The 19739-nt window shown below is 45.4% G+C and overlaps 1 protein-coding gene across 8 annotated transcripts in view; it reads right to left on the reverse strand.

Moving 5' to 3' along the window:
- The window catches only part of Zcchc17 (zinc finger CCHC-type containing 17), a 44612-nt gene that overhangs the window by 19962 nt on the left and 4911 nt on the right, over window positions 1-19739 (reverse strand). For 2 of the 8 annotated variants that reach the window (XM_031378824.1, XM_031378823.1), the window contains exons 2-5: window positions 17874-17994; window positions 12933-12990; window positions 1759-1859; window positions 331-422 (exon numbers count right to left, since the gene is read on the reverse strand). In XM_031378824.1, coding sequence (XP_031234684.1) covers window positions 331-422; window positions 1759-1859; window positions 12933-12990; window positions 17874-17939 — 317 coding nt within the window. In that variant the 5' untranslated portion in view covers window positions 17940-17994. Of the gene's footprint in view, window positions 1-330; window positions 423-1758; window positions 1860-9321; window positions 9420-12932; window positions 12991-17873; window positions 17995-19739 lie in introns of those variants that run through there. The other 6 variants (XM_031378826.1, XM_031378825.1, XM_031378829.1 and 3 more) reach the window with 4 other exon arrangements.

Below are 19739 nucleotides of genomic sequence, written 5' to 3' on the forward strand. Positions count from 1 at the left end.
AGGAAACAAAACTGCTGAGAAGATGCCCAATGGTAGATTCCTGTGTGGTCCTTTCATCTTCAGCTCACACAGAGGCTGTGTGGGGTGTGTGCCCCTGAAATCTAGCATGCCAGAGTCTAAGGTAAGAGCACTGAGATTTGAGGACACCCAGGTGACAGCGAGGCCCTGCCTCAAGACACCCAGGAAGCGTGGTCCCACCTATAAAAAGCAAAGGTCACCTATGCTGCAACACTTAGCCACACCACCGCCAACAGCAGCAGCAGCCCAGCCTATTCTAGTTTACTGCCATCTGTACTTGTGGGATCTCAGCTCTGCAAACCCTTTACCTACTCAATGATAACGTTGTTGGGATCGAGGTCTTTCCCAGTTCCTTGGTTGACAACTTTCATGGAGAGGGACAGTTTTATTCTATCATTTTTCATCTGAAAAAGACAAAAAAAGAGTCACCAAAAACCCTGTGTGTATGTGTGTTTGTATGTTTGTGCGTGTGTGTAGGGGAATGTACATGTCAGTGCATGTGTGTACAGAAGCCAAAGGTCATTCCTCTGGAACCCCTACATTGTTCTTTGATAACTGGAGCCCCCCATTCAGCCAGGGGCCATCACGGCCCTGGAGTCCTCTGTCTGGACCTTCTCAGCACTGGAATTACAGGAGTGTATCACCACACCTAGCTTCCAACTTAGGTGCTAGTGTAAGTGAACTCAGTCAGGCCTTCATGCTTGCACGGCAGAGCAGATACCAACCGAGCTATGTTCCCAAGCCTCCAAACCCCTTGAACACCTGACCGCTGATCTGTAGCATCTCAAGAGTCACTTGTAAATATCAGAGCAAAGACTAACCTCAAATTGACCAAGTACTAAGCTAAGAACAAGGAGAGCAGGGTACAAGAAGTAAAAAGGGCAGACATAACAGCTACAGAGACACAGCAAATGAGCCTCATCTGTTCCCATCTTGGAGGTAAAACAGAGGCCAGGGGCCAGTGAGAGGGCTCGGTGGGTGAAGGTGCCTGCTGTCAAGCCTAACGACATCAATCCCCAGGATTCACATTGGTGCAGGGAGAAGAGATTCCAGTAAACTGTCCTCTGATCTCCACACGCACCGTGGCCTGCATGTGGGGATAGGCAGACAGACAGCAGACGTACACACACTCTTCTGCCTCAGCCTCCTGGATGCTAAAGTAACAGAAGTATGACACCACCCTCAGCTCTGCCTCCGTCTTACAGCTACAGAACCTAACACGTCAAAGCACTCAACACGTTTCAGCTTCCTGGTAGTGTCCCTGGCTTTCTCCCTGCCATTCTCTGGTAGACCGCAGAGGGCATGCATTCCCATGCCTGAGCTGCCCATCCACTGTGTAGTACCAAACTCTAGGAGAAAAGGCTGCCAGTTGTGTGTCCTTTTCCTTCTGGCCCAAGATGAAGTACACGTGACAAGTGCTCTCCGAAGCTATACTAAAGAGGGAATCTCCTTCTTTGGAGGGAGATTCTTTTCTATCTGAGCCTCAGGAGGAGCGATCCATGAACACAACCCCCCCACATACACACACACACTACACTACACTTCTATACTTCCGTGTTATTTCTCCCAAGCCTGCAGGACAGACAACCAGGAGATTTGAACTCAAGACAGATGACTGAGACAAGATTTAAAAATAAGGACGTCAGCCACCACGAACATTTACACACCATCATGGAATTCCAATGAAAGCTCAGCTTTTCATAAACCTTTCAAAGTACAGGAAGGTACAGGACACTTTACCTCTCGGCCAATAAGCTTCACCCACACTTTGTCTCCAACATCTACTATCTCAGAAGGCTTATCCACTCGGCAGGACGACATGTGAGTGCGATGGACCAGACCTGAGGAGAGAAGGAAAACCACACATTTATACTCTGAATGCATGGGTAGGAAAGGCAGGAGCCAGGGAGTCCAGGGAAGATTTTAAATTTCTGATGAACATTTTATATAGATTAAAGCTACAAGCTAAAACAATTTAAGATCACCTTTTAACCTAGTCAACCAACCAACACTGTTTAAATTTTACTTTGTGTGGGTAAACACCTACGTATACGTCTGCACATCATGTGTGGCTACTGCCCGAAGAGGCCAGAAGAGGCCTCCTGGACTTGGAGTTACAAACAGCTGTGAGCTGTCATGGGGGTGCTGGGAATCAAATCTTGGTCCTCTGAAAGCATAGCAAGTATTCTGAACCACTGAGCTGTCTCTCCAGCCCCAGCAAACGCTGGCTCAATAGCTGCTCTGATGGAGAAGAGGTCAGCAGTAGAATGTGCCCAGTGTGCACTAGGCTGGGGATTCAATTCCTAGCATCAAAAGATAGGAGAAAAACTAAAAATATATAATAAAATGACAGCAACCATGTAAGTACTGAGCTGAGTTCTGTTTTCTGTGATACCGGGGATGGAAATTGAGCCCCCTACATGCTAGGTGCACATCCTATCACTGAGCTTATACCCCAGCCCCTCAAAAAAATTATATATATACATACATATGTATATATATGTAATATATACACACACACATATTTATTTATTTATTTATTTATTTATTTATTTTGGTTTTTCGAGTCAGGGTTTCTCTGTATAGCCCTAGCTGTCCTGGAACTCACTCTGTAGACCAGGCTGAAATCCACTTGACTCTGCCTCCCAAGTGCTAAAAGATATATTTTTAACTACGTGTATATGTATCTATATGCCAGGAGTGTCTGTATGTGTGTGTCTTTATGTGCAGGTGCCCACAGAGGCCAGAGGGGGATATCAGAGCCCCAGGAACTGGAGTTACAGGCAGTGGTGTGCAGCCAACATGGGTGCTGGGAGACAAACTCTGGCCCTCTGCAAGAGTAGCAACAGGGCTTAACTGCTGAGCCATCCTGCTAGCCCCACTCATACAGTGTAAATAGACATACAAGCTGGCAAATTCTTTAAAAGCAAAGGCTTCCTTCTGTGGTGTCGTTCCTTTATCCTTCTAAGACCTTGCACACGCCACTCAAATGCTTTGGACAAGGCATTTATACCTTTGCTAGCAGAATATCTGGAATTGTTCCCAAAGGAAAAAAACATCAATAGAGGCAAAACACCCATGAGCAAAAACATTGGAGGTATTATTATTATCTATGAATGTTAAAAATGTAAGAACTGTAGCCTGCTGCTGCTGCTGCTGCTGCTAGTGGTGGTGGTGGTGATGGTGGCAGCAGCCCAGGCCTTTTACCCCAGAACATAGGAGGCAGAGGAAAGGGGATTCTCTAAGTTCCAGGCCATTCTGTCTACAAAGGGATTTCCAGGGAAGTCAGGACTACACAGAGAAACCCTATTTGGAAAACAAAATTAAAGGGGCTGGTGAGATGGCTCAGTGGGTAAGAGCACTGACTGTTCTGCCGAAGGTCCTGAGTTCAAATCCCAGCAACCACATGGTGGCTCACAACCACCCATAATGAGATCTGACACCCTCTCCTGGTTCGTCTGAAGACAGCTACAGTGTACTCATTTATAATAATAAGTAAATCTTTGGGCCAGAGCAAGCAGGGACTGAGTGATCAGAAACTCACTCTGGGGTTGACCAGAGTGAATGGAGCTGACTAGAGCGAGCAGAGGTCCTAAATTCAATTCCCAACAACCAGATGAAGGCTCACACAAGCCATCTGTACAGCTACAGTGTACTCGCATACATAAAATAAATAAATAAATCTTTTAAAAAAGCAAGCAAAAAAACAACAACAAAATTAAGAATTGGGGTTGGAGAAATGAATCAGCATTTAAGAGCACTTATTTCCAGGACTGGAGAAATGGTTCAGTGGTTGAGAACACTGGTTGCTCTTCCAGACCCTGGTTCAATTCCCAGCATCCATATGGCAGCTCACAATTGTCTCTAGTGCCAGTTCCAGGGGATCCAACACCCTCACACAGACATACATGTAAAGACATTTTCATGCAATGCACAAAAAATACAATTTAAAAAAAGGAGCACTTGCCAGGCAATGGTGGCATACGACTTTAATCCCAGCACTTGGGAGGCAGAGGCAGGTGGATTTCTGAGTTCAAGGCCAGCCTGGTCTACAAGAGTGAGCTCCAGGACAGCCAAGGCTACACAGAGAAACCCTGTCTCAAAAAACAAACAAACAAAAAAAAAGAGTACTTGCTCTTGCAGGGGCAGGTTTGATTCCCAGCACCATAGGATGGCTTACAAACATCTCTAACTCCAGTCCCTAGGGGATCCATACTTGCTTCTGACTTCTGAAGGCACCAGATATGCAGGCAAAATACTCATTTGCATGAAACAATAAATAAGTAAATAAATATAAGAAATAATTGTATACAGTGGCTCATACTTGTTAGACAAATACTCTAAAAACTAAGATAGGAGGATCACAAATTTAAGACCAACCTGGTCTACATAGTGAATCCAAGACAGCCTGGGTTACAGACTGAAACCCAGTTTCAGAACAGAAAGAACAACAGAATTCCACATCCTCTTTAATAACTAATAATTGGAAAATATCTTGGCAAACGTTGGCAAATCTATCAAATGGAAAAGGAAACAACCGTTTAAATTAGTTACAGAAGCCGGGCAGTGGTGGCGCACGCCTTTAATCCCAGCGCTTGGGGGCGGGGGGCTGAGGCAGGCGGATTTCTGAGTTCAAGAAAAAAAAAAGTACTTTTTGTATTTCTTTTTCACTTAACATCAACTGTAATTATTTTCTGTAACTAATTTCTTTTTTGAGACAGAGTTTCTCTGTATAGCCCTGGCTGTCATGGAAGTCACTCTGTAGACCAGGCTGGCCTCAAACTCAGAAATCCGCCTGCCTCTGCCTCCCAAGTGCTGGGATTAAAGGCATGCGCCACCACTGCCCCAAAAAGTACTTTTTAAAAAAGGGTCTCATTATGTAGCCTTGGCTACAGATCTCAACTACAGGTTTGTGTCACATATCCCTGCAAAGTACTATTTTCAACATTAAACTGGCAACAAATAACAATAGCCAATAGAAAAACAATAACTAACATTGGTGAAAACAGAAAAATAAGAAACATTATTAAGTTAAGATTAACTTTTAGAAGTTACATAACAATAACTATCAAAAATGAGAAATCTGGGGGCGGGGGGTAGCACAGGCATTTAACATGGATGTCCTGAGTTTGATCGGCAGCGCCACAAAAACAAATTCTAAATGTTAAAATAGTTTTAACTTTGTCTGGGCATAGAGGTACACAGCTCTTGGGAGGTAGAGGCAAGTAGATCTCTTTGAGTTCAAGGTCTACATAGTGAGTTCCAGGTCAGCCTAGGTTATAGAAAGAGACTTGTCTCAAACCATGAAACACACTGGGCAGTGGCACACTCAGGAGACAGAGGTAGGCAAAGCTTTGAGTTCGAGGCCAGCCTGGTCTACAGATGGAGTTCCAGGATAGCCAGGGCCACAGAGTAAGACCCTGTCTCAAGAAAAAACCAAAGCAATAACAACAACAACAAAAACCCCACAAAGCACAAAAACAACAATTTACATGCTCTTAACCACCAAGCCATCTCTCCAGCCCCTTAAATAATTTTAAAATACCCCTATCCTGCTGTTGAAGGTGAGTTCCTTTAGAGAACAACCTTCTTTCTATATTCCAACATAATTCCCTGCTGCAGGCACAAGACAGAGTCTAGTCAATCGAGGAACTCCATCCTTCTGACCACAGCAATTGGCTGCTTCGGTGGAAAGAGACACAAAGAAACACTTATGTCAATCAATCATCCTCAAAAACACACCTACCAACTATAAAATGCTGTAAATATGCAGCCTGGCCAGCAGGTGGCAGGAGTCTGCAAGGGAAACGTAAAGAACACAGATGAAATCGAGAGCCTGAGCTACATCATCTGTAATCCAAGCATACGAGAGAGACGAGAGAGGTCGGAGCTCGAGGGTATGAATGGAGATCCCTTCTTTAAAAGCAAAACAAAACACAAATACCTGATACATCTGATATTAGCCAAGGAAGAAACTAGAAGTCCTTGGCTCGAAACATCAGCCAAAAACATGTGTCTGCCCTTTGCACCAGACCTGGCTATCAGTCTCATCATAACTAGGACTCCTGCCCAAGAAAATAATCAGGCTGGATTGTACTGTGCTCACAGGCTGACCGTTGACCATGCAGACTCATCTACTTGCCTTAGTCGGCCTGAGTAGCTGGGGCTACTGATGCAGGCTGCCATGCTGGCACAATGCATCATGACAGGAGAATCTAGAAGCAAACTAATGCCCAACACAAGCACCGCAATTACATCAATCCTAGGCTGGTGCCAGAAGAGCCAGGCAAACATGCCAGTGATTTATTTCATAGTAAAAATGTGTACAGTACTGTGTATAGCCAGCATTCTCCATGGCAAAATAAAAGCATAATACAAAGTTACGTAGTGTGTCTATAAAAGAAGAAACTAGAAGTCCTTAAAAGCACATCTTTAAAATGTTAAGGAATTACTTAAAAATTGCTAACAACGGCAGGGCAGTGGTGGCGCATGCCTTTGACCCCAGCACTTGGGAGGCAGAGGCAGGCAGATTTCTGGTCTACAGAGTGAGTTCCAGGACAGCCAGGGTTATACAGAGAAACCCTGTCTCTAAAAACAACAACAAAAAAAATTTGCTAACAACGGATATAGTATCTGTGCTGGCTAGTTTTCTGTCAACTTAACACCAGCTAGAGTCATTCGGAAAGAGGGAACCTCAACAAGAAAATGTACCCAACACACTGACATATGGATCCAGGCAGGTGGTCCTGGATGCTGTAAGAGAGAAGGCTGAGTGAGCCACGAGGAGCAAGCCAGCAAGCAGCACTCCTCCATGGCCTCTGCTTCAGTTCCTGCCTTGAGTTCCCTCGGTGATAGAATGTGACCTGAGAAATGTAGGCTGAAATAAACCCTTTCCTAGCAGGGGGCTGGCACACACTTGAGAGGAAGAGGCATGTGGATTTTGGAGTTCTAGGCCAGCCTAGACTATAGTGTGAGTTCTAGGAGAGTCAGGGCTACAAAGAGAAACCCTGTCTCTAAAGACATAAAAACAGGGTTGGTGAGATGGCTCAGGGGGGAAAAGCACTGACTGCTCTTCGGAAGGTCATGAGTTCAAATCCCAGCAACCACATGGTGGCTCACAACCACCCGTAATGAGATCTGACGCCCTCCTTCTGGTGCATCTGAAGACAGCTATAGTGTATTTACATATAATAAATAAATAAATCCTTAAAAAAAAAAAGACATAAAAACAAACAAAATAACCCAAAACCCCCCTTTCCTCCCTAAAAGCTCCTGCTTTGTTGAAAGCAATATTACAGATACTCTTTCACTTATTTTCAGTAAATTGAGAGACTTCTTAGTTTGGTTTGTGAGACCGGCTCTTACTATATAAGCCAAGGTGGCCTCAAACTTGTGAGGCCTGCCTGGGACTTTAAGTTCACTTGTGTGGATAGCACGACCTCATCTGGCTGCTTAAGAGTCTCTCCTTCTCTAACAAACTTGCCCCCACATGCAGACACAAAAACGTTTTACTTTCCCTCCAAGACTGAATCCTGAGGCAAGCACTGCTCCACTGAGCTTTACTCTCAGCTTCTGGGCCTGGATTCCTGATGTGAAGCCACAAATGCCCAAAGGGCATATCAAATCCATCATCATGTTCAACAAACCCAACAGGACACTCAAACAGAGTGAGTCCCAACTGAGTGTCTGTCAGCACAAGGAGAAAAGAACACAACCTTGACACACACAGAGAGAGACAGAGAGAGACAGAGAGAGAGAGAGAGAGAGAGAGAGAGAGAGAAAGAGAGAGAGAGAGCACTTATTACCACTGCCTAGAATGTTCCCCCAGTGTTCTAGGCTCAACATTAATCTCTACCACAACTTCCACGGTAAGGGAATAAAAGGGAAACTTGCCAATTCACAAGGAGACAGGTACAGCCAAAGCCTGGCAAAAGGAACACTCTGCCTTAGCTCTGGGGTCCATTCCCTCTCTAGCCTGCTCGTGACATTAACACTGCGAGAGACGTTAGTGCTTTCCCCCTCTTTATCTGTTGGGATTAGAGATACAGTCAAACATTGACTAACACGATCCTGCAGGCAAAAATGGATCTGAGGATGGATGAAAGACAGTTCTGTCAATCAAATAACCAGAGTCTAAAATATGCACATCATCCCCATTCCACAGATGAGGAAACTAAAGACTCAAAACCAAATGATTTTCCCAAGTTAAGAAACTAGTAGCCGGGCGGTGGTGGCACATGCCTTTAATCCCAGCACTTGAAAGGCAGAGGCAGGTGGATTTCTGAGTTCGGGGCTGGCCTGGTCTACAGAGTGAGTTCCAGGACAGCCAGGGCTATAAAGAGAAACCCTTTCTCGGAGAGTGGGGGGGTGTGGGGGGATGTGGAGGGGAGAAGAAACTAGTAAATGGCTGAGTTGGGGCTTGAGTTCATGTGTTTATGCAACAAGACTCACTGATGTCCAGTATCTCTCAGACACTGTACTAGGCCCAGAGCCATCTGAACAACTTAGGTGAATTCAGGGCAGTCTTCGTTACCTTTTTTACATACTGCTTTAATTTGTTCCTGTGTGTAGTTGGATAGGGCTCCACTGTTACTATGACAACCACAAGTAGCATAGCTATTTTACATTTAATGGTTAAAACAAAATTCAGCAGCTACAGTATTGGTCTGCAGACATGGTAGAATATAAAACATGAAGATACATTTGGCTGGGTAGAATGGCATTTACCTATAATCTCATCATCTAGGAACCTAATGCAGAAGGATTATTGTGAATGCTAGTCCTGGATATAGTATAAGATCTTACCTCCAAAAATTAAAAATGGCAGCAAGCTTGGCTCAGCAGCTAACTGACTGCAAGCTTGAGGACCCCAGTTCAATTCCTGGATCCACCCAAAAAAGCCAAATGCAGAGGCTCACATCTGTAATTCCATCACTCCAATGTGGGAGTTGTCCAGAAATTTACAGGCTAGCTAAGCCTGGAGTATGCAGCCAGGCAGAAATAAGAGACAGCATCACTAACATGGAAAAAGAGAACTGACTCCTGAAAACTGTCCTCTCACCTCCACACGTGCACCGTGACACCCATGTATGCCAACAACGATAATAAAACCTTAAAATACACATTTGTGTCTATATACGTGTGTGTGTGTGTGTGTGTGTGTGTGTGTGTGTGTGTGTGTGTATTGTTTTGGCCTTTGTCCTTGTTTCTAGCAAAGAATCCATTTGGGTATGACTAGCGGAATAATAGGACTATAATGTTCCTAGTTTAAGAAGCCACCTTTAATTATACCCAAGTTCATACCAATAAGGTGATAGATAGTCTCTGGCTGGGCAGTCACAGGAAGACTCCAGTCATGAGAGGACTGGAACACTAGGTCTCATCCACCCTGCTCCCGCAGCCTGGAATGCAGGAAGAATGGGGATCAAGCAGTGATAGATAGAACAGAGTTCATGAGCACTTTTACCCCACTCCACTCACCTGCTCTGTGTCCCTTCGGTTGTTTGTTTATTCCTGAAATGTACTTATTGTAAACCAGCAAGGGTGAACAAGTGCTTTCATGAGTCCTGGGAACTTTTACTTTAGTAATCTGTTTGTCTGAGACAGAGTCTTACAGTGTAGCCTTGGCTGGCCTGGAACTCACTATGTAGATCAGGTTGACCTTGAACTCAGGTATCTGTCTACCTCTGCCTGCTGAGTATTGGGATTAAAGGTGAACCTCACTATGCCCTGCTCATTCGTTTTTTAAACAGTTACATGTGGCCCAGACTCCAATTCATTGTGTGGACATGGCTGGCCCGCTTCCTGACCTCCCTGCCTTTGTTTCCCATGTGCTAGAATTACAGGTATACACAATACCTGATCCACTCTAACCAATTACCAAACTTAAGCAGGGGGTCATGGACACCTCCAAGTTAGACTGGCTGGTCCTCTTTAGGGGCATCTGAGAGATGGCAATTTTGTGGGACAGAATCTTTTTAACTATGGATCCCTGACATTAATTCAAGGCTGATAAGTCAGAAGTGAATTGAAAGTTGTTGGATATCTTGTTGGTGTCCAAAAAGAGTGAAACACTGGTTTGTATAACACAACTAATGAGAACAAATCTGTAACATTCCCCCAGCATGTAAAGCTCTATTAAGCAACACTACAGAGGCAAGGTTAGGGCCAGGTAGAGGGTTCAGTGGGGTAAGGTGCTTGCCACCAAGCCTGACGCTGACGACCTGAGTTCAAAACCGGAACCCACAGGGTAGAAGCAGAGTACCTCCAAGTTATACTCTGAGCTACACACAAATGCTATGCATGTCCCCGAGCCCCATTTGCATACACAAAACAAATGAATGGTTAAAAAAAAAAAAAGACTAGTTATGATTTGAATACCAGTCTTTAACTTAATAGTAGTTACTCTGAGAAAGTAATTGGAATTAGCACCTCCCTGAATGAAAGTTGTTACATTCCCATCACAATGAGACCACAGTTAACTCATTGCTCAGAACTCCAGGCAGGACCTAATGATACCCCCTTTTAGAGAGAAGCTAGGCACTGCAGGGAAGTCAACCACTCCGTTCTCCACCACACCTACACGAGATGCTAGGATTAGAGCTCCCAGATTCTACCTAATTGTTTGGCTTCCTGAGCTCTCGCTGTGAGTCTGCCACAGCTGTCACCCTGACAGATCCACTTGTAAGCTGTCAGCCACTATCACAGGCATTATCTGACAGGGAACAGCCACGAGCTAGGTGACAACTGACTGCTGAAAGGTAGCGGGCTTTTCATCTCCACACTGTCCCCAAAGTGTCACATAAATGCCCATACGAAATTGGCACCAGCACCAGCAGCCATGAAGAGTACACTAACAAGGAAATCTGTCTTTTGGCAGAAAGAGGTGTGAGTCCTGAGGGTGGGGTGAGCGCCACCTCCCCAAGTCCCAGCCAACATAAAACTCGGAACTTAATTACAGACTGCTGCCTGCCAGCTTGAAAACCACGGGCAAGCCACTTAATGCAAGGATGAAATGTACTGCACAGTTGTCGCCAAGGCTAATGGCACATCGTTATAAGCCACAGATCTGCACAGCTTTCTGACAGAAAAAGCTATGAAAGACTCCAAAAAGTGAAAAATCCCTCTCCTCTATCCATCCTTCTCTCAGCAAGGCAACTTGCCACAGGAGGCCGCTGGGAGGAGTTTGTTCTATAGTCTCTGAACAGTCATTTAAAATAGAGACACAGGACATACTCTCTAAAGCGTAAGGGAGCACATGCCACATGAATGCTCTACAACTGGTTCTAAAATTCTTATTATTTTAGAGTCTTCCCATGTCAGTAACTGAGATCTGCCTTGTTTGCTTTTTTTGTGGTTTGATTTTTTGAGACAGGGTCTCTTACTAGATTGCTTTGGAGGGCCAGGAACTCACTGAAATCCCCCTGTGTTTCCCGAATGCTAAGATTAAAAGTGTACGCTACCATGCCCAGCTTTTAGTTTTTACTGGTTTGTTTTTATTATATGTTTCTACTAACTCTATGTGCATGTCAGGGACACAGACATGTGGAAGTCTCGAGGACTTGCAAGAGTCAAATTTTTTTTTTTTTTTTTTTCTGGTTTTTCGAGACAGGGTTTCTCTGATGTAGTCCTGGCTGTCCTGGAACTCACTCTGTAGACCAGGATGGCCTCGAACTCAGAAATCCACCTGCCTCTCCCTCCCAAGTGCTGGGATTAAAGGCGTGCACCACCACTGCCTGGCCCGCAAGAGTCAATTCTGCCCTTCTACCACGTGGGGTCAGCATTTTGAACTCAGATCCTCTGACTTGGGGCAGGTGCCTTTACTCACTGAGCTTGTTTTGGTTCTTGGTCTCGCAGACAGAGCTGGGCTCATGCTCAAGCACGATACTCCCATCATGGACCCCAGAGAGCTGGAACCAAAGGCATAAACTATGGCATGCAGCTTTGTGTCACAGATCCTAAAATTCCTTTTTTAACCATGGGGTCCTCCCCAGCTCCAAGTTCAGTGCCCTGCCCTAATCTCTCTTGTGCTGTGCATGGAATGCCCTACTGTCCACAGTCAGACCCATTTTCTCTTCCTCATCCTATAGTCTCTGAGATCAACCTACACTTGTGTTTCCAGATGTGAGTGTGAAGGTGCACACACACATGTAGGAGCCACAGCAGAACATCAGGTGTCTCCCTCCAGCACCCTCTGCTGCCATGCTCTAAATCAGTGTCTCTCACTGAACAGGACAGTTGCAGTTTAGGCTGGGTTGGCTGGCCAATGAGCTCTCGGGATCCACTGTCTCTGCCCTCCAATGCTGTGGTTACAATGTATGCCAGGCCTCATGTTCTCAGGGCCGTCTCCTTAGCTCCTCTGTTGTGCTGGTGGTTTTAATTTTTTGAGACTGAGTCCCGCCCTGTAGTCTGGCTGCTCTTGAACTTGTGGCATCCCTCCTTCCTCTGCTTCCTGGGTGCTGAGGTAGAAGCTTGAGCCACCACATACTGCTAAAATGCTTCTCCAGTCTCTTCTAAAAACAAACATCAAGCCAGGCAATGGTGGCTCACGCCTTTAGTCCCAGCTCTTGGGAGGCAGAGGCAGGCGGGTTTCTGAGTTCAAGGCCAGCATGGTCTACAGAGTGAGTTCCAGGACAGCCAGGACTACACAGAGAAACCCTGTCTCGAAAAAGGGAAGAAGAAAAAAATAAAATCAATCTAGTGCTCTGTTAATAGAGGCCAGTAAGTCTAAGATCAAGGCGCGTGCATGGTGCATATACACATGTACATGCACATAAAACTCTTTATCCTGTTGCTACACTGAAAACGAAGTAAAATAAACAAGCAACTATCTGAAAATTGTAGGTCCTAGAGCGAGGATGTGGGGGTCATATGAGTGCGGTGGAAGTGCTGAATTCCCCGTTAAGGGCTCCCACCTTGCTTCCGACAGCCTGGGATTTTGATAAAAGCTCCATAGTCTGTCACCATAGCAACCTATAAAGACAAAATAAAAAATCAATGTTGCACAAGTGAGAATCAATCTCTTCTCCTTATTGTTTCTGACAGAGTATCTCAGGTAATGCAGGCTGGCCTCCACGCACTGTGCAGGCAGGCGAGGCGACCATGAGGTTAAGCTATATTCTTCCCAGAGCAGCCGTAAAGACAGGCTCATAACCCTAAAATTCTACTGTCTTGAAAAACAAGCTATGGGGAAGTAAAGGTAAAACAAGCTATGGGAAAGTAAGGGTAAAACAGCTCAAAAAGCAAAACAAAAACCAGTACAATTAAAGAGATCACAAGGTGGAGCCAGAGGCTTTAAGGAAGATTAAAGGGGCTGGAGAGAGAGCTTAGTGGTTAAGAGCAGTTGCTCTTACAGAGGACTCAGGTTCAGTTCCCAGTACCCACACAGTGGCTCACAGCCATCTACACCTCCAGTTCCTGGAGATTCAGTGCCCTCTTCAGGCCCCCAAGGGCACTGTATGCCTGTGGTGCATAGGCATGCATGCAAAGGGAAGCACCCATACACATAAAATAAGGACAAATATTTTAAAAAAGGTAAAAGAAAAGGTGTTAGACAAGACATTAGAAATGAGCTGGTCCAGCCAGGCACAGAGGTGCACACCTGCATGGTCCAGCATGGGGCATGGGGAGGCAGGGAAGAAGGTATGGAGCAGGAAGAGTGCCATGAGTCCATGTGTATTGGCAGAGTGGAATCTGTCTCAAAACAACAAAGACATTAGCTGGTCCAACCCTCTCAACTCTTCAGATGAAGTGAGTGAAGGCCAGAGATACTGCACTTACCCTAGTTCACAAAGTAATTTGTTCTGTGTGAAAATGATCCAGATGAAAAAGCATTTCCTTTTTTATTTTAAATTATGTTTATTTATTTTATGAATTAGTGTTGGCCTGAATATATGTATGTGCACTATACACATGCCCATTGCCTAGAAAGATGAGAAAGGACACTGGATGGCCTGGAATGGGAGTTATAGATAGTTATGTGCCACCACGTGGGCACCAACTGAAGAACCTACATCCTCTAAGAGCAGCAAAGACTCCTAACCTGGTCATCTCTCCAGCCCCAAGTCCTCCCATTTTTAATAAAACACAAAAGCAAACGCCTTCCTCCTGTCTCAGCCAGAGCACTCTGACTTTGCTCTAGGATTCTGAAAGACATATTGAGCAACCTCACACTGGCATTATTAAGGACCACGGTTATCTGAAAAAACTTAACAGCAGCATCTGGAAGTTGGGGCCCAAACCACCTTGCTGCTGTAAATTAAGACAAAATAACTTCTCAATCCTGAGACTCCAGGGCCACGTTATCGTCTTTAGAGGTAACAACAGACCTTAATTTTGCTTCTCCCAAAGGGAAAGGTTAATGAGCTTCAGAAGAGAAGCGTTTGAGTCTTCAGTGAGGAAAGGGGCTCTTGCCTCCTTCCAGCACCAGGTGTCTCCACTTGTCTCCTAGGGAGCCGTCAGAGTGGAAATTAACAGGATGGCACCTGTCGCAGATGAGCACACAGTCTTCCTGAGGTCCCAAGAATAATCACTCAAATGACTCAGAGGGGGCAGGTAGGGGGAGAAATTCAGTCATTACCTCAACGAAAACTCGGGCCTTGGGTAAAATGACTTTCCTTCTTTAGATAAGAGTCTGTGTTGGCCCAGAAACTTGCTCTCCTCATAATGTAAATGATGAACCTGAGGCTCAGAACTCCCAGTCCAACATTGGAGAGCAGCGCATCCAGGCACGGAGCATTCTTTAATTTGACTCCAACAATATTTCTACCATCACTGATCGCCCTCTGGCATTTCCTTTGTCTGTGGTGAATCTAAGACAAGCCCTAGCTCCCACTGCTATCCTTACACCCCTGCCATGTTTAATAGACACTGGCAGCAAGATCTCAGAGGATAAGAAGAAAATGGATACTGGCTTCTCTGCTCAGTCACTGCATACTGCCACCATCCCTGCTAAGCCCGTTAAGAGATGAATCCTAGAATTCCAGCTGGACCAGTTTCTTCAAGGACACGTCACACTACCAGGCTGAGGGACAGTTGCATTCCACTATTGATACAGCAGCGATGCATGCCAGGTACCAAGCCAGAGAGTATGAAAGAAAAACAACTTTTAAAAAACAGATACCTACTGGGAGGTGGTGGCTCACACCTTTAGTCTCAGCACTAATGAGGCAGAGGCAAGGGAATCTCTCTGAGTTGGAGGCCAGCCTGGTCTACAGAGCTAGCTCTAGGACAGTAAGGGCTACACAAAGAAATCCTGTCTCAAAAAGAAAAAAAAAGCCTAACCTGTCTTTAAAAGAATATGGATTTTTGAGGTAAATCACTCAAGCAGTCAGTGAAGTAAAACTGCTGCTGTGGCCAAGGCTGCAGCAGAATCGTCAGAACACCCTGAACTAGTATCCCTCTCCACGGCCATTCACTTAGAACATTCTCGCACGTGGCTTCCGGTTCCTTCACACATTTCAGTATGACCCTGCAATCAATCCCAGCTAGACTTTGGAGACAGCAGACTTGGAAGGTTTAGAACACAGCCTGGTCACGTGTTAACCACCGGCTGTTCACTGCGCCTTTGCGAAGAGCCCTCTTACCCACTAAAAGAAGTTACTTTTATGGAGAAATTCATAACACTCGGAGGAGGGGTTGTCAAGCTCTCTCACACTCACACACTAGCACACTTCAGAAGCTTAATCTTTTTTTTTTTTTAATTTCGTTTCAGGTTTGTTTTTAGATGGGGGCTTACTGTGTAGCTCTGGCTGTTGTAAAACTTACTATATACACCAGGCTGATCATGCACTCAGAGATTGGACTGCCTCCATTTCCCAAATGCTGGGATGAACACCTGGCCATTGTTTTCAATCTTAAACTGGACCTCCATGTAAACATTAGCTGATAAACTCACTCTGTAGACCAGGCTGAACTCAAACTCACAGATCCACCTGCCTCTGCCTCCTGGGGACAAAAGGTGTACACTTTACTTTTAATTGGTTTGTTCAAGACAGGCTGTCATTCTGTAGCCCAGGCTAGCCTAAACAGATAGGATCCCCTTGCCTGTACTTGTCAAGAGAGCAGACTTGGAGGCATGCACTTACGGCATGCACCAGTGTGTCTGGAGAGCCTTACACCATGTGCTGCTGAAAAACATCAAGACTATGAAGTTCTTCAGCACTCTGGAGGTAGCGGGAAGAGAATCACAAGTTCCAAGTGAACCTGGACTACACAGTCACTTCTAGTCTGTTGTCAACATGGTCCAAGCTAGAGTCATCTGGGAAGAAGGAGCCTCAACTGAGAAAATGTCCTCACGAGACTGGCCTGTGGGGGCATTTTCTTGATAAACGACTGATATGGAGTGCCCATTCCACTGTGGGTGGTGCCACACCCGGGCAGGCGGTCCCGAGCTGTATAAGAAAGCCAGTTAAGCAAGCCCAGGGGAACATGGCCAAAGCAGCCTTCTGCTCGGCTTCAGTTCCTATCTCCAGGCTCCCACCTTGACTCTGCGCTGACTTCTATAGACTGTGATGTAGAAGTAAAATCAACCCTTTCCTCCCCAAGCTGCTTTTGGTTATGGGGTTTCATCAAAGCAACACAAATCCTCAGGAAGATAGAGATCAACTTTGGTTACCTTGTAGAGATCCTGTCTCAAACACTAAGAAAAAAATTGAAGGCTGGGTGTGTTGATGACATATACCTTTAACCCCATCTCCAGGCTCCCACCTTGCGCTGACTTCTATGGACTGTGATGTAGAAGTAAAATAAACCCTTTCCTCCCCAAGCTTTTGTGCATGTTCCCCTGGGCTTGCTTAACCAGCATTCTTATACCCAGGAGTCAGAGGTAGGTGAATCTCTGTGAGTTTGAGACTACTCTGGTCTAAATAGTGAGTTCTAGGTCAGCCAGGACTACAAACTGAGACCCTACCTAAATAAATTTTTTTGAAAAGCCGTGAAGTTCTCTCCCTTCCCATCATGGTTCATAATGATAACCCATAAAAACATACACTAAGCCAAGTGTAGTTCATGACTGTGATCTCCGACATGTGGAAGTGACACAGGAGTACTTACAAGGCTTGACTATAAAGTAAGTTTGGGGCCAGGCTAGGCTACAGAGTGAGGCCTGGCCTCAAAATTAAACAAAAACAGGGTTGTCAAGTGGCTTAGCAGGCACAGACTTTGCCACCAAGCCTGACAGCCTGAGCTAAACTCCTAATCCTGCCTCTATCTCCGCAGTGCTAGGATTATAGGCTCACAGCACCACATCCTGTTTTTTGTGGAGCTAGGGATGGAACCCAAGAGACTCATGCATGCTGGGCAAGCACTCTACCAACCAGCCACATTCCTAGCCATAACCTGTTTTGGAATGATATTCTGGGTGCAGAGTCATGATGAACAGGTTGGAGAGGGGCTGCAATAGAAGCAGGCAATTCCAGTCAGAGTCAAAGCAAGAGATGTAGAGCTTGGACTACAGGGTAGCAAAGGCATGGATCACCACGGAGACTGGAGGTACGATTAGGACTCACAAAGGAGGTAGAGAGGAAAGATCAACAGCAAATCAAAGGATGAAATCAAGTACCATGACCAGATTTCCAGCTTTGGCACCATATAGATAACAATTCCATCTGCTAAAATGGAAAAAAAGACTGGTAAAGAGACCCATTTTGTGAAAAAAAGGAAAAAGTTTAAAATCTAAGGTGGAGATGCTTTGAGGTGTGGAGTTCACAGAAGTCTGTAGCTTAGAGGAGGTCTGTATGTACCAGAGGTCCCAGAGCCTTCCCATCAAAGAGTTTCAAACGGAATAACCCAAATGCTTTCCTCCCTCAGATGCTGTCATACTCTCTAGAAGGGAAGTTTCAAAGTGCAAAACATACCTCTCCTTGAAAAATAGTATACAGTGCAGGCAAGTTTTCCATGGTCTCAGGCCTTCCTGAATTCATCCTTAATAGTCTACGGCTCCTCCATTTCTCTTCCGCTAAAGCTAATTCAAACGTCCTTTCAGAAAGAAACAACAATTAGAGAGACATCTGTGTTAAAGAAGGAGGGGCTGGGGGCACGGCTCAGTCATAGAGAGCCTACTGTATAAGCATGAATTCAGATCCATACAATCCAGGCATAGTGGCACAGGGCTATAACTACATTGGGTGGGGCAGAGACAGACTGATGCCAAGTCTGTAATCTACGGACCAGAGAGCCTAGCCAGATTCACGAGCTCTAGGCTTAACGGGTGACTGTGCTTCAGAAGGTAAAGGGCCGGCCTGGTGATGCGCACCTTTAATCACAGCACTCCAAAGGCAGAGGAGGTGGATCTCTGTGAGTTCGAGGTCAGCCCCGTGATAGCCAAAGATACACAGTGAGACCCAGTCTCAAACAAACGACCACAAAAGGTAAGGGGAAGAGTGATCTAGGAAGATACTGAACATCCACCTCTGGTTTCCACACATCCCCACACATGCATATACACTGTGCACACACATATGAACACATATATAACACATACAAATAAGGAATAATGAAGGGGGTTGGGTATGGAGGTCAATGGCAGAGGTTGCCTAGCACGCAGCATGAAACCCCAAGTTCATCCCCAGAAACACAAAGAAAGGAATGTGCAGACAAGTCATGGGTAGCCTCCAAAACGTCGTAAGGTCAGGCCACACAAAGGACTCTCATGCCATCTCAGCATTCTAATTGTAGGACACCTGGGACCCTGGATGTCACTTCTTTGTGACTTGTTACTCACCCAGTCACTAGGCGATGGGACTTTCAGTCTACGAGGGGATTTTGGTTGTTTGGTTAGTTCATCTAGGATGCTGTCATTGCTTTAAAGTTTACTTATGTTTATTTATGTCTATGATGTGGGGGCATACCTGTATACTGGTGTGCATGGGGGACACTCCATCTAATTCCCTTGACAGAGGATCTCTCACTGACCTGGAGCTAGCCAGGCAGTCAGCAAGCACCACTGAATCCTGTTCCCTCTGCCACAGCACTGGATTCATATACACAAGTAACCACAGCTTTTTATGTGACTCTGGGGTTTTGAACTCAGGCCTGCGCACCTGCACAGCAAGTATCTTCACCGGCTGAACCATCTTCCTAGCCTAGTGTTGGGGTTTTTTTGAGACAAGAGTTTTTCTGTGGAGCTCAGGTTACCCTTGAACTTGTGAAGATCTTCCTGCATCTGCCTCCTGAGTGCTGGAATGACAGGCATGTGCAACCGTGCTTGGCTTTGTTCAGGATCAGTTTGTTTGCTTATGATAATGGATAGCAAATCTAGAACCCAGTACATGTTAAGCAAGACTTGACGACTGAACTGCATGGCCATGGCCACTGCTTTGAGATGTGATCTCACTATATTGCCCAGGCTGGTCCTAGACCCCTGCTGAACTGAGATGAATTGATTTTCCTACCTTACTGTCCTAAATCATTACTACAGTGACATAATCCCTGCACAATGCTCACTCTTTTTTATTACTGCTGTTACTCATTTGTCATGGGATAACTTTGGAAAGAAAGAGTATGTGTGCTTAAATCTCAAAAACATCAGAAAGAGAGGTCTCAGGACATTTGGTTTGAGCTCCAAGCTAGTGGAGGTTATACAGTGAGACCTAGCCTTAAAGAAGAAAAAGAAAGCACACATGTAAAAATGGTAAGAAAACAACATTTATTAAGCCCAGCACTTGGGAGGCAGAGGCAGGCTGATTTCTGAGTTCGAGGCCAGCCTGGACTACAGAGTGAGT

Source organism: Mastomys coucha, unplaced genomic scaffold, assembly GCF_008632895.1.
Source record: "Mastomys coucha isolate ucsf_1 unplaced genomic scaffold, UCSF_Mcou_1 pScaffold18, whole genome shotgun sequence".
NCBI classification, from domain to species: Eukaryota; Metazoa; Chordata; class Mammalia; order Rodentia; family Muridae; genus Mastomys; species Mastomys coucha.